At 41.7% G+C, this 15735-nt stretch overlaps 1 protein-coding gene across 1 annotated transcript in view; it reads left to right on the forward strand.

Annotated features, from left to right (window-relative positions):
• Nucleotides 1-1992: 1992 nt before the first annotated feature.
• Nucleotides 1993-15735, forward strand: part of LOC143958185 (mannose-binding protein C-like) — a 61379-nt gene continuing 47636 nt past the window's right edge. The window contains exons 1-2 of the mRNA XM_077467656.1: nt 1993-2153; nt 2447-2518. Coding sequence (XP_077323782.1) covers nt 2006-2153; nt 2447-2518 — 220 coding nt within the window. The 5' untranslated portion in view covers nt 1993-2005. The remainder of the gene's footprint in view (nt 2154-2446; nt 2519-15735) is intronic.

Genomic DNA, 15735 nt, shown 5'->3' on the forward strand with positions numbered 1-15735 from the left:
AGTTTGGGGCCCATAGGACCTAAAACGGGGGAGCTATCGGGTCCCAAACATGGCCAGTTTTCACATAGGCACCAATGTAAAAATTAGATGTCCTAGGGGTACCATCTTTGGGGAGTCAGTACAGGTCGGCCTTAGGTTATAGGGGCTCCAAATTTGCACCATAGGTGCTAAAGAGTCTCCCCTACAAGTGTGCAAAGTTTGGGCTGGTTTTCACCACGTGGTTCTCCAGAAACAGGAGCTCAAAGTCAGTCACTTTGATCACATTTTGCTTCAAGCTGACCAGAGATCTATCTGGCATGCCCCCTCACCTCGGCACCCCCTCCCCCCTCAGGGGGAGGGGGTGCCGAGGTGGGGGTCCACTCGCAGCTCGATGGTGCACCAGTATGGAAGGTTCCCCAGTAATGGGAGTTCAAAGTTCAAAAGTTGGTTCAATTGGAGCTCAACTTGAAACGGTCATATTTCCTGAACCATAGATGGTATTGATTCACTTTTTTCGGCTCCATGTAGTCGAGGGTCTTGGGAGTATGCATGCAAAGTTTGGGGCCCATAGGACCTAAAACGGGGGAGCTATCGGGTCCCAAACATGGCCAGTTTTCACATAGGCACCAATGTAAAAATTAGATGTCCTAGGGGTACCATCTTTGGGGAGTCAGTACAGGTCGGCCTTAGGTTATAGGGGCTCCAAATTTGCACCATAGGTGCTAAAGAGTCTCCCCTACAAGTGTGCAAAGTTTGGGCTGGTTTTCACCACGTGGTTCTCCAGAAACAGGAGCTCAAAGTCAGTCACTTTGATCACATTTTGCTTCAAGCTGACCAGAGATCTATCTGGCATGCCCCCTCACCTCGGCACCCCCTCCCCCCTCAGGGGGAGGGGGTGCCGAGGTGGGGTCCACTCGCAGCTCGATGGTGCACCAGTATGGAAGGTTCCCCAGTAATGGGAGTTCAAAGTTCAAAAGTTGGTTCAATTGGAGCTCAACTTGAAACGGTCATATTTCCTGAACCATAGATGGTATTGATTCACTTTTTTCGGCTCCATTGATGGCAATGATGAGGCTGCTGCATTGATGTGAACTGATGAGGCTGCATTGATGCCATTTGAGAGGTTGCAGATGGGCATTGATCAGGCTGCATTGATGGCAATGGTGAGGCTGCAGATGGGCACTGACGCTTATTTTGCTTCAAAGTTCCTTATTTAAAATTGAAGGTTTAAAATGGATGTACATGTTATACGCCTGTGCATGTTATACACCGATAAATACGGTAATCAATCTCACCTTATGGCATGGACCCCTGTGCAAACAGGTGGTCATGCAAGCGGGTATCAAAAGGGTTAACACAGACCATAAACTTCTCTCATATCTCCTTAGATCTCAGCAAGGACGCCAGGTCATGGGTAGAAAGAAAAGATCTAAGTGCTCACCGCTTAAGTATAAGATTTAATTGTTGTGTTCAAACACAAGCTACTCACATAAAGATGATAAAAACACAGCATGTAAAGCCAACAATCGTGTTGGTTCCGTAGGGCAGCAGCGGGTGACATCATGCGTAGCTCCTCCACCGTACGTGTTACGTTCAATCAGAACTTCAACGTCACCGGACTCCTCCCCCCTTCCTTTCGTTAGCAGATGGAGGCACTTGGGAAAGGGGGAAGGAGTCCAGCGAGGTCGATGTCCGCGATGACACCCGATCTACGACGGAACTCCCTGAAGACCTGGAAGCCAGCGGAGAGGTGAGTACCGACCAAAAGAATTTTGATCGATCAAAAACATTTTAATCGAGGAATTAATCTTTAATTTCCACAGCCCTAAAAAAAAAGATAATACTGCGTGCTGGTAAAGTGTTTGGGATTGGCCAGTGCCATATTGCCAAAAATGGCCTGGTCATGAAGGGGGGGTAGATCTTCCCGGAGCTGAAGTGGTTAATAATGGGGTGGGGGACATCTGCATAACTTTGGCAAAAAACTCCATTTTTTTTCCTTCCTCTGTAGATCAGCTGTGTTTAAAATATGAAAGCTCTGCAGGTTTTCGGTGTTCTTCTTCTCCATGTGGCTTTAGTGATGTCAGGCACACAGATATGCCAAGATGTGGAAAAGAGCGGCTGTTCCATCATTACGTGTGGCGCTCCTGGAAAAGATGGAGAGAAAGGAGAACGAGGTATGAATCTTAAAGTGACTCTGGAATAGTTTGGGGTAATTCTAATTTTTTTACACCAATATGTTTTATTTTTTTAAATCGTTCTTATATGTTTATGTATAAGCTCTTTACATAAAATAGCAAATAGGATCTGTGATGTATTGAACCTGGACAGATTTTATAAATGAATGGGGAGCTCCAAAATGGGGTGGATGGTACTAGGGGGGTTGGTAAGTCTGAAGTTGGGCTTTAAAAAAAGATGCCCGGGGTAACCTCACTTTCACTGTGCTAAATTGTATACTATAATTAAACAGGAGAAATTGGATTCCCTGGATTTCCAGGACCAAAAGGACTCCAGGGACCACCAGGAGACTGCAAGGATTCAGGTAGGATGGAGCATTATGCTCAAGAGTTTTTGCTTTAAATTATCTACTTAAAATAAGATGTATAACTGGAAGATATGATTTTGATTAAACTCTGAACACATTTTTTTTTTTTTTAGCTTTGAAGTACAGGGGAAAGGTTAGAACCTCTGTTAGACACTACAAGTCTATATTCCCTTTAACCACTTAAGGACCAGGCCTATTTTTCAAACTTGTTGTTTACAAGTTAAATCATTTTTTTTTCTAGAAATTTACTTAGAACTCCCAAACATTATATTATACATACATACATACATACATACATAAATACATTTTTTTTCAGACACCCTAGAGAATAAAATGGCGGTCGGTGGTATTTTATGTCACACTGTATTTGCGCAGCGGTCTTACAAATGCAATTTTTTGGGGAAAAATACACTTTTTTTAAATTAAAAAAATAAGAAAACAGTAAAGTTAGCCATTTATTGTGAAAGATAATGTTACGCTGAGTAAATGGATCATGGAATGGCGACAAACTTTGACCCTTAAAAATCTCCATAGGCGACGTATAAAAATTTCGACAGGTTACTAGTTTTGAGTTACAGAGGAGGTCTTTTGCTAGAACTATTGCTCTCACTCTAACGATCGCGACAATACCTCAAATGTGTGGTTTGAACACTGTTTACATATACGTGCGTGATCTACGTACGTGCGTTAGCTTCTGCGCGCGAGCACGGAGGGACAGGGCGTTTAAAAAAAAAAAAAAAAAATTTGTATTTATTTTACTTTTTATTTTTACACTGTCATTTAAAAAAAAAAATTGAAAAAATTGGATCACTTTTATTCCTATTACAAGGAATGTATTCTGACTCTGATTGTTGTGAACCGATTTATCCCTTGTGAGACCTCTATGCTTGGCCTATATAAGCAGATATAATCAATGAGGACAAACCTCATCAGATAGCTTGAACACACCAGTACTGATTTCCATCCCCAGAGGTGCTTTATTCTGAACATCAAATTACAGCAGATGACAGGATACAACAGATTAATAGGTTGTGGTATTATGCTGTCAAAAAGTGATGTTGTCTGTAGTTTACAATGCAGAATACATGTGCCCTGCTACATGTGGCTTGTAGCTGAATCCATGACACAGAAAGTACAAAAACACAGGAAGAAGGGTGGAGCGTTACACAATTTCAATTACTATTACGGATATCATTTGCATGCATTTTTAATTGTGCTTTGATTATTATACATGTTCTCTTGTGTTTAACATACACTTATATTTTGTGTGTAATAAATTTTGTTATATTTTAAAACTTGAAATTGTGTACGTGCCGTAAAAGTCCTAAAAATAGGGGGTTGTTCTCCCTGATTGGCATTACATATAAAGGACATATGTCATAACATAAGGGAAAAACAAACTTGAGAACACAAGTGCATTACCACAAAAGGTCACTAGATGGCAGCATGTGAACTAAATATAAACGTCCATAGAAAAATGGTTAGGAAAACAATCTATATCAATTCTATGCTCTGTTGGGGCAGCACACAATCTAAACATCCCTTGTAATAGAAAAAAAGCTAAAATGTCGGGACAGTACAAACACCTACCCCAAGTTTTTTTTCTGAGAGCATGTTGAGTCCATGGAAGATGTTATTTTTTTTGCCACAAGGTTTTTGAAATAATAATAATAATAATAATAAAAAAAAAAATATATATATATATATATATATATATATATATATATATATATATATATATATATATATATATATATATATATATATATATATATATATATATATATATATATATATATATATATTCACTTGAGATATATCTCACACTTGCCATGGGTATATGTGGCATTAAACCCCAAAACACATTCTGCTACTTCTCATGAGTATGGGGATACTATGTGTGAAAGACTTTTTGGTAGCCTAGCAACACATAGGGGCCCAACATCCAATGACCACCCTGAGCCTTTCAAGGGGTGTTAAATACACTTTGGATTTCCTATTTATCAAATTTTCAGAGACCCTAAAATACCGAAAGAGTATAAACATCCCCCAAATGTCCCCCATTTTGGAAGGTAGACACCCCAATAAATTTGCTGCTGAGAAGCATGTTGAGTCTTTCGAAGATCTTATTTTCTTTGCCACAAGTTTTTGAAAAAATTAAAGATGAAAAGAGTTGTCACTGCGGAGATATTTCTCTTTCAAATATTTGATTGTGTTTTACAAGGTACAATAAATTTGTATTATAAGACCCTATTTTTAATACAATATAAAATCCAAACATACAATAGAGTTTCTCAAATGAAAACAGATAGGTCAGGTGAAATCATTCAAGATTGTATACTGATAGACTACATACCAAGTGATGCTTCTTTTCAATATTTGTTTTACAATATTGGTAATAAGCGTTAAAAATAAAAGGACAAAGCAGTAATACAAAATCAATAAACAAATATAGATATGAATATGAGTTGGGGACAATGATAAGAAAGGCATGATAGGTATTGTGGAATAGTAGGGGGATAGATTATTCTGACCAGGGAAAAGGTCCGACTCCATGGCTTGGTGGTTCCTGGTAAAAAGAATTAAGAATACCAACCATCCCAAGTGTCCTCATTTGTAATAGGACCTGTAAAGTAGGGGGAAGTTGAGCATAGGGGTGAGAAAGGGATGTCGTTGAATTGGATAGTGTGAGTCTGAAAGATAAAGTAGGAGTTATATACCTTTTTAGGTTTATAATAACAAACTAACTATCTAAACCCAGAGGAAGGTGATGTTCAATCAATGGTTTCCATAAAGATTCAAATTTGGGTATTTTGTCAAGAAAGATTGCTTCAATTTTTGCATGGATCAAAGCTTGCGTCACTCTTTGTTTAACAGATTGTATGCAAAGGGAGTTGTTTTTCCATGTTTTTGCTATGGTTTGTTGAGCCGCTGTGGTTACAAAGAGTAAACACTATCAGATTTTCTGCTGATTTTTGTCTTCAGATTTACCAAAACCATGTAGAGCAAAGGCCTTCCTGATTGCATACACATTGAAATTCCTAAGGTTTGACCTCCATATTATATGGTTTTGGTAAATCTGAAGACAAAAATCAGCAGAAAATCTTATAGTGTGTATGGGGCTTTAGAGCTTAAATTGGTAAAGGGTTAAGAGTTGTGGTTTATTATTCAGAAGTGCTACGGTAGGATCAGGAGGTAAAGTAACATGAAACACAGTAGAAAGGATTTTGAATACTTTTATCCAAAATGAGTTGGCTATTGGACATTCCCACCAAATGTGTATGTGTGTGCCTGATGTTGTGTAATAAGAGGGGTATTGGTGGCTAAATTTATAAAATCTGTCAGGAACCAGAATTTAAGTGAGAACTTTTTATTTGGTTTCAAGGGCTACTATGTTTGGTGTAGCTGATTTAGTTGCTTGCCAGATCTGAGCCCAATCTAATTCGTCTGAGTGAAGGTGAAGATCTTTCTCCCATTTATAAGTGTAAGATAGGGAAAAGAAGTTGTATGTGAAAGTAATTGAGCATACAAATCTGAAATAAGGCTACATCTGTGTGGGTCTGATTTCCAGCTTTGTTCAAAAATAGAGAATTTGAGGAGTGTGGTGTCAAGAGGTTTGTAATGGAGCAAAAAAAAATGCGATTTTGAGGGTTCAGAAGGTTTCCGTATGTGGAAGATCATTTTGTACGCATAAAGTTGGGAAAGGTATTATATTAGATATAGAAAGGAAAACACAATAAGGGCGCCCCCAAAGCTGCATAACCCCAAAGTATACAAAAACAGGAAGTTTCCCCAGGGGTTTTTTAGCAGCAGAGAATTTGTATAAAAATGGTTAATGTAAAAAAATAAAAAATATTTAACAGACAATAATAATTTCAAATGAACAATGATGAATCATCTATATAGGTGGTGCGACACAAAAACAAACATGGAACATCACGCATAGCAAAAAACACTCTATGTACAAGCATGGTTTGCCAATTGTATTTGTAACATATGTATCCACATGAAAAATCCAGATGCCTTTCAACCCTTCTGATTTCCGGTCTCTTCAGGAGGATTTATATTCTAGGAAAATGTCAAAATATCTAATTAAAGACTTTGAACACTATAAAAAATGTATAGGTATAGCATTTCAAATTGAGCCAAATTATATCTCCATACACATAGAGGTATAATTATCAATGGGTGGATGAAGACATGAGGATGTATCGCACAAACCAGCATTGTAGGATTATATTTTTCCAGTGATCCCATCGCTGCCACACGTCCACCCCGCGTCCTCCGGGTGGGTGCATAGTCCTCGAGCTTGTAGGGGGCCACGTTCTGAGACCCAGAAAGGAGGATGGGGATAAAACACCTGCAGATGGACATGCAAAGACTTTTTGTGAGTCGTCATTAGATAATGTTGGAGGAATGTATAGAAGTGTATGGCAGCTGTTGGCTGGTTGTTACTTGGTCATTGATGGATTCATATTATAGAAAAATTAAGTTATACATAACATGGCATAGTTTATTCGCTAGTTGGATTGGTTATAAGAGGGATTAACTAGCAGTGAAAAAAAGTTGGGAGGTGGATGGGGTGTAGTGATGTGAAGTGAAAGTGCATGATGTGGGATTGACTGATGATGGGACAATAAAGGTGTAAAAGTGAAAACAATAAAGCTGCTAAAAACTGAAAAACAAATATTAAAAGTGTAAAAGTGAAAGGTGTGGGGAACTAGGGAATGGGTGTGAGTGCGAAGTGCCTACATTGATGGAGGGGGGGTGGGGGATGTGCGTGTGGAGTGAAAAGGGTAGGGGGGATGATTAAATTAAATGGTGAAAGTGAGATGGATTAGGGTGCCAAACAACAAGTGATATGACACTGAATACATATACTTAAAGTAAGAGGATAAGACTAAGGTTATATTACAAAAGGATAATAATGTATAGGTTAAATAGCAATATTAGAAAATGAAAATAGAAATGAAAAAAGATTAGCCAGTCAAAAGCATTCCAAATGCTGAATTTACCAAGCCCTCTTGTATTAGTGTATGACAGCATTACCAGGGAACACCTCAGGATCTCCTGGAAGCTGTGGGGTTTTAAAGTGTCTGCATGATTTGTCCATTGTCTGCAGGTGTCAGGCCCCATCCACCCTCCCACAGGTCTGCGGTGCCAAAATGGCATCGTCCGTGTGGTCCTCTCGCCGTTCCAGAAGGCAACCAGACTTTGGTTGTACGGTGAAATGGGCTCTGGCTTTAAGATGTAAGATCTATGATGATGGCGACTATGATGAATACGTAATGTTTCCATTGGATATTGGATTGTATAAAACTGCTGTATATGGACTAAATGTTGATCTTTGGACTGTATGTATTCAATTTAAAATAAAAACAGTTTTTAGTGTAATAAAAAAAATCTAAATACGAAGGGCCTTCAAAAATGATAGGTTGCCAGGAAATTATATATGTAATTTATGCTCCTGGAATGCCTGGTGGTGCTACTTGGATGTTGGGCCTCTATATGTGGCCAAGCTGTGTAAAAGGTTCACACATGTGGTATTGCCATACTCATTAGGAGTAGCAGAATGTATTTTGGGGTGTCATTTTTGCTATGTGTTGGAAATATCTTTACAAATGGATGTTTTCATTTTTTCCCCCCACAATTTCCAAAAACTTCTGGAAAGAATGACTCATTATGACTCATAAATAATATGTTGGGGTGTCTGCTTTCCAAAATTGAGTAATTTTGTGGGCAATTCTATTGTTCTGGTGCTCCAGGGCCTTCAAAAGTGTAATGGATGGTTGAGCAATGAGATGTGTAATTTATGCTTGTAGAACGCCTGAAGGTGCTACTTCAATGTTGGCCAGGCTCTATAAGTCTCACACATACTCAGGAAGAGTAGCCGAATGTATTTTGGGGTGTAATTTGTTGTATGCATATGCTTTGTGGGAGAAATAACCTGTTAATATGACAATTTTGTAAATAAATAAAAAAATCTTCATTTTGCAAAGAATTGTGTGAAAAAAATTACAACTTAAAAAAAAGCACCATGCTACTTAACCACTACAATACAGGGCACTTTCGCCCCCTTCCTTCCCAGCCCAATTTTCAGCTTTCATCGCTCTAGCGCTTTCAGTGACAATTGCGCGGTCATGCTACACTGTACCCAAATGAAAGTTTTATCATTTTGTTCGCACAAATAGAGCTTTATTTTGGTGGTATTTATTCACGACTCCATTTTTTATTTTTTGCGATATAAGAGCAAAAAAAGCAGAAATTTGGAAAAAAATAATATTTTATTTTTTCTATTTTAAAAGAAATCCAATAAAATCTAATTTTGTCATAAATTTAAGCCAAAATGTATTCTGCTACATGTTTTTGGTAAAAAAAAATCCGTTAAGTGTATAATAATTGGTTTGTGTGATCACGGACATATGTACGCAAATGATCATGTACAGATGTGTGCAGGTGATCACGTACATATGTGTGCAGATAATCATTGGAACATGTGATTTTAGTGGGACATATGTGGGGGACATGTTTTTATTATTAGGGACATGTGTATTTATTATTTGGGGACATGTATGTTTTGGGGACATGTGTGGGGACATTGTGTTTATACTGTGTGGTGTGTTTACACTGTGTGGTGATTTGTGTTTACACTAGACTGGTGATCAGTGAGTAAAAAGCTGTAAAAAACAGCTCATACTCACTGATCATCAGCCGGCTGCAGCGATCTGCTCTCCTCTCCTCAGCGATGACTTCTGTGTGAGGAGAGGAGGAGCCGATTGCCTAGCAACCGGCTGTTTGTTTACATCACATGACAGCCGTGATTGGACACGGCCGTCATGTGATCAGGAGGGCCAATCACAGAGCCCTCCTGCCGATCTGAGATGCGCCGTGTCTGGGTGACACGGGCGCATCGGGATCGCGCCGCTGCGCGGGCACACGCGCGCGCGATCCCGCTCCTTCTGATGGACGTTCCTAAACGTCCTATCAGAAGTAGACGGCTCCCACCCGGCCGTATATGTGCATTGGCCGGGTGGAAAGTGGTTAATTAATAATTTGCAATGTCTACTTTCTAAAAAGGGGTCATTTGGGGGGGTATTTGTACTTTCCTGACTTGTTAGTGTCTCAAGAAATGAGAGAAGCCCTCAGTACATCAGATGTGATCAAATGTGATCAATTTTCAGTGATTGACACCATAGTTTGTAGATTCTATAACTTTCACAAAGACCAAATAATATACACTAATTTGGGTCATTTTACCAAAGATATGCAGCAGTGCCCTGTATTGAAGTAGTTAAGAGCTTTTGGATTTATGAGGGTTTATTATAAGGCCAGATAAATGTCCAAATTCTGTGAGGATGTTAATAGGAATTGGTGCTGATAATAGGGGTGTAATAAATTTTTTTAGGACATCGTCTGCAAATAGACATATATTTTATGATAGTGACCTCCAAGTTCAAGACCTCTGTTCGTGTTGGATTGAATGAGTAGGGGGTTCAGTTGCAAAAAGGAGCAGGGAAAAGGGACATCCTGATTCACCTCTTTCAATGTAAAAGGAGTCAAAACAGAATCCCAAGTAGGATATAAGTGTTTTTGGATGCTGATATAAGGTGGCAATCCATATCAGGAAGTGTGCACCAAATCCCCATCGATGGCGGATTGAGTTTAAATAAGGCCAAGATAATGAATCAAATGCCTTTCTTATGTCCAGTGAAAGGAAGCAGGCAGGGATGAAGCGGGCTCGTGCTGAACTAAAAGTGTAGCTCCATGTATATTGTCTCCTACTTGTCTAGAAGAGATAAACCCTGTTTGATCTTGATGAATTAGGCTACCTATAATAGGGTTGAGTCTGTTATAGAGGATCTTAGCCAATAGTTTAATATCTATATTAAGTATTGATATTGGCCTGTAATTAGACCAAGATGTATCGTGTGTGTTTGGTTTTGGAATCATAAAAATGGAGGCAATGACGGATTCTGAACGGAAGGAGTAACCAATGAGAAGGGAGTTGAAGGCTTCAACCATGAGTGGAGACAATAGTGTAGCAGAACATTTATAATAGGTGGCTGAAAAGCTATCGGTGCCTGGGCATTTATGTGGTTTTAGTGATTTTATTGCTGTCTGTATTTCTAATTCAATGATTGGCCTGTCTAGGGTTTCTTGTTGGCAAATGGAGGGGAGGAGAATTGAGAACAGGAGGGTGTTTAATCGAGATTGGTCAAATTAATGGTAATCTCTATAAAGTTCAGATAGTTTTCTTTGAAATTCATGTAGGATTTTTAGTGGGTTGCTGGTATAAATATCTTTGGTCAGTTTTAATTTATTTATTATTTTAATGCTAAGAGGTGGTCTATGCGGGAGAATTGTTTATGGGGATGGGAGTAATGGGTATATTGGCGTCTAGCTGGGTTTTGTTCTCTTCATGTGTCAAGAAGGGAATATTGATTGTAGTTGTTGATATGAGCGACGGTGAGCATTAGTTGGAGTTGGGGATTTGTCTAGAAATGGGTGTATTATTTTATTTGAATCTCCACCTTGTATGATAGTGTCTCTTGTTGGAAACATAAAAAGACTATTGTGACTTCAGCATCTTGTAGGAGACTGGATAAATTTATATATATATATATATATATATATATATATGTATATATATATATATATATATATATATATATATATATATATATATATATATATATATATATATTATGGCAGTAGGATCCTGTGCTTCCTGGAAGATTGCTGGTTTATGCCAGATTGTGGAGGGAAAGGCATGCTGATTGCACAGCTGTATGCTGGGCTATTTAGTTGTGACCTGGCAATGGCTCATTGTTCCACCCAACAGACAGGAAGTCTGTGAATGAGAGTCAGGTGGACTCCCATTCCTCTGAGAGGAGTCAGAGGCTGCATGGGGCAGCCAGAGTATGCATGTCTGCAGGAGGCAGACGTACTTGGTGACAGAGCAGCAAGGTGCTGATCAGGAGAGAGCTAGGAGAGAGCTTAACTCTAGGAAATTCTTTTGGGTCTGAGGAGCAGACCTAAGGCTTAGGCTAAAGGCCTGCATCAGCCACATGGGAAGAATGTAAGCCAGGAGTAGGGATGAGCCGAACACCCCCCGGTTCGGTTACCACCAGTTCGAACGGACCGCAAATTCGTACGAACGTTAGAACCCCATTGAAGTCTATGGGACTCGAACGTTCAAAATAAAAAGTGCTAATTTTAATGGCTAAAATGCAAGATACTGTCCTATAAAGGGTTTGGGAACCTGACTCCTGCCCCAGGGGACATGGGTCAATGCCTAAAATGTTTTTAAAAATGGCTGTTTTGGCGAAAGCACTGATTTTAATGACGATAAAAGTGAAAAAAAAAAGTGAAATATTCCTTTAAATATTGTGCCTGGGGGGTGTCTATAGTATGCCTGTGAAGTGCCACGTGTTTCCCGTTTTTAGAACAGTCCCTGCACAAAATGACATTTAACGGAAAAAAAGTCATTTCAAACTGCTTGCGTTTTTAATGTAATATCTGGTTCCGGCAATATGGATGAAAATCATTGAGAAAAATGGCATGGGTAGCCCCCCTGACCATTACCAGCACCTTTGGGTCTTGTACGGATATTAAGGTGAACCCCGTACCCATATTAAAAAAAGGAAAGATGTGGGGCCCCCAGGCCCTATATACTCAGAACAGTAGTATACAGGTGGTGCAAACAAGACAGGGACTGTGTAGATTTGTTGTGTTAAGAAGAATCTGTGTGTAGTTTTGAACTGGTACATTTTTAAAGTGTAGCTCCAGTCAAAAAATCTATTTTTAAAGTGGTTGTAAACACTTACAACACACTTTGACCTACAGGTAAGCCTAGATTAAGGCTTACCTGTAGGTCCAAGAAATATCTCCTAAACCTATACGGTTTAGGAGATATTTGCCCGAAGACAGGCACCGCTGTCTATGGCGCATGCACACTGAGCGCGGTATTTTCAACGACGGAGCTGCCGCGCGCGTTGGCTCCCGTGCGCATGCGCGGGAGTGATGTCTTTGTGGCTTCGCCGAATGACAGCTGCGGAGCTGCGAGACCCCACCGAGAAGCTGGATGCGCTGGACTATAGGGGACAGCGGTGACATCGCTGGCTCCTGTGTCAGGTAAGTGACACATAATGGACTACTATGCGATGCATAGTAGTCCATTATGCTTTGCCTTTGCGGGGAATAAAAGAGGAAGTAAACTCATCAGGGTTTACTTCCTCTTTAAGCTTTTTGGAAAACATCGGGAAGGGTTATCACCCCTGTATAATTTGTTTTGCCGTCCGTCTTTTTTCATCTCACTTCCTGTTGTCTCCTTCCGTTTGGAAGTAGGAGACATTTGTAAGTTGGATGTTTGAAAGTAGTGGCCTGCCCTATATGCTCTGCAGAAATGGCAGAACAAGGTGTTGGTGTTGCCACAACATTGTAAGCCCTCAAAGTGACTCTTGGTGGGCGCTGGAGCGCCCTGCTATGAACGATTATATCAGAATTGTAATTACATGCCATTGTTGAACAGTGGTAGAAAAATTGGGCCTTTGGTAGTTGTGGTGCTGGTGCTAGTGCCACAACACTATAAGTCCTCACAGTTACTCTCGGTGGGCACAGGAACAGGCCCTGCTGTGAAATATTATATCAAAAATTGTAATTACATGCCCCTGTTTAAAATTGGGCCTTAAGCACTGGTGCTGGTGCCACGACACTGCAACCTCTCTCATATACTCTAGTTGTAGTGCAGGAATGAGCCCTGCTGAAAAGCATTGCATCAAAAATTGAAATTAAACACCCCTGTTATTCAGGGGCAGAAAAATTGGGCTGCTGGCACTGGTGCTGGTGCCACGACACTGCAACCTCTCCCATATACTCTAGTTGTGGTGCAGGAATGAGCCCTTGATGAAGGTCAGTCAATCAACTGAGTCGGTGGACAGGCGCACCCTGTGATCGGTAACAAAGCCACCAGCAGCACTGAAGGTGCGTTCCGAAAGAACGATGGATGCAGGACAGGCCAGTAGCTCAATTGCATACTGTGCAAGCTCTGGCCAGTGATCCATCCTCAAGACCCAGTAAGCCAGAGGATTTTCAGTGGGAAAGGTGTCCAAGTCTGACCTTGCCCCTAGGTATTCCTGCACCATGTAAATCAGACGCTGGCGATGGTTCCTGGAACTGATCATACCTTGGAGCTGCGGACTAAAAAATTGTCTGAACGCATTGGTCAGACGGCCACCTTCTCCACCGCTCCTTGTGACTGATGCCTCAGCAACACGTTGTCCAGGACCAGGAGTTTGTAACCTCCCAGTCTCTGGGAACACGTTGCACAGACCTTTCTGCAAGGCCCCCCAGAGATGTCTCATCTTCTGCTCCCTCTGCGATGGCAAGATAAGGTCGGCAACCTTACCCTTGTACCGTGGATCAAGGAGAGTGGCCAGCCAGTAATGGTCCCTCTCCTTGATCCGAAGAATACGAGGATCCTTCCACAGGCTTTACAGGATCAGGGAGGCCATGCAGCGTAGGTTAGCTGAGGCATTCGGTCCGGAGTCCTCTGGGTCACTGGGTCAAGGACAACATGATCCGCAGCTACCTCCTCCCAGCCACGTACAAGTCCACGGGTTTCTTGGGACTGTAAATCATCCCTACAAGACTGCTGCTGCTGCTGATGCTGAGTGCCAGCCTCCACCTCCATGCTGACACAATCATCCTCCTCCTCGTCCTCTTCCTGTGTGATGGGTGGGACAGCAGGAACACTGTCTGGATAAAGGAAGCCTTGAGAGGCAAGGAAGTCCTCCTCTTCTTGCCTCTGTTCTGCCTCAAGTGCCCTGTCCATTATTCCACGCAGCGTATGCTCCAACAGGTGGACAAGAGGTACAGTGTCACTGATGAATGCACTGTCACTGCTCACCATCCTTGTGGCCTCCTCAAATGGTGACAGGACAGTGCATGCACCCCTGATCATGCCCCACTGGCGTGGTGAGAAAAAACCCAGCTCCGCTGACCCTGTCCTGGTGCCGTAGTCGCACAGGTACTCATTGATGGCCCTCTGCTGCGTGTGCAGCCGCTGCAGCATGGCCAACGTTGAGTTCCACCTGGTGGGCATGTCACATATAAGGCAGTTCTTGGGCAGGTTCAACTCCTTTTGGAGCTTAGCCAGCCGAGCACAGGCATTAAATGATCGGCAGTAATGCACACAGACGTTCCTGGCCTGCTTCAGGACATCCTGTAAGCCTGGGTACCTGCCCAAGAACCGCTGCACCACCAGGTTAAGGACGTGAGCCACACAGGGCACATGGGTCAGTTGTCCCTGTTGGAGGGCAGAGAGGAGGTTGGTGTCATTGTCACAAACCACTATTCCTGGCTTAAGCTGGCGTGGCATCAACCACCCTCGGCCTGCCCCTGCAGAGCTGACAAAATATCTGCCCCAGTGTGGCTCCTGTCCCCCAAACAAACCAGCGCAAGCACGGCATGGCATTGTTTTGCCTGCGTACTTGCGTAGCCCCTGGAACGCCTACGGAGCACCTCTGGTTCTGAGGACAGAGCACTGGAAGAGGCCATGGAGGAAGAAAAAGAGGAGGGGGTAGAGGAGAGAGGTGTGTCACAACCAGTAGTAGCATTTTGGAGGCGTGGTGGTGGAACAACCTCCAACACTACTGCACCTTGTCCTGCATCCTTCCCAGCTGCCATAAGAGTATCACAATACTATAACAATTAGCTATGAAACCAAATACACAGTCTAGGATCAATCAAATCTCATTTATTTCCCAAGAAAATAAGAAAGCTTGCATAAGGTATCAATAGAAGTTACAAGAGTACATAGCATGCAATCAGAATACAATACAAACAGTATACTTAGCAGATCTTCGTGGTTGAGCCTCCTGATGGAATGAGAGACAGCTCTCTTTGATGAATACATTTTGATAAACACACCTCAGCCACACCACACCCCATTGCCCACCACCCTTTGCCTGTGGACCAATCAGCGTCTCTGGGGTGTCTCCTCCCCCAGACTAAATATCTCTGACAGTCCTGCCATAATTGGCCTCTGGGGGGCAGTGTTTGCCCATGAATTGCAACTGCTCCGACTGGGTTCACATCTTGTGATTCAATCTCGGACGCCCTTCCCGCTAATTAGGTCCCTTTTTGTCCTTACAGACAGACCAGCGCCGCCATTGTCCTAAATCTCTTTGAAGCTCCGTGCACACCAGGTGGGC

The sequence above is a fragment of the Lithobates pipiens genome, unplaced genomic scaffold (assembly GCF_037356315.1).
Source record: "Lithobates pipiens isolate NorthernLeopardFrog02 unplaced genomic scaffold, aLitPip1_a1.2 Scaffold_59, whole genome shotgun sequence".
Classification (NCBI taxonomy): domain Eukaryota; kingdom Metazoa; phylum Chordata; class Amphibia; order Anura; family Ranidae; genus Lithobates; species Lithobates pipiens.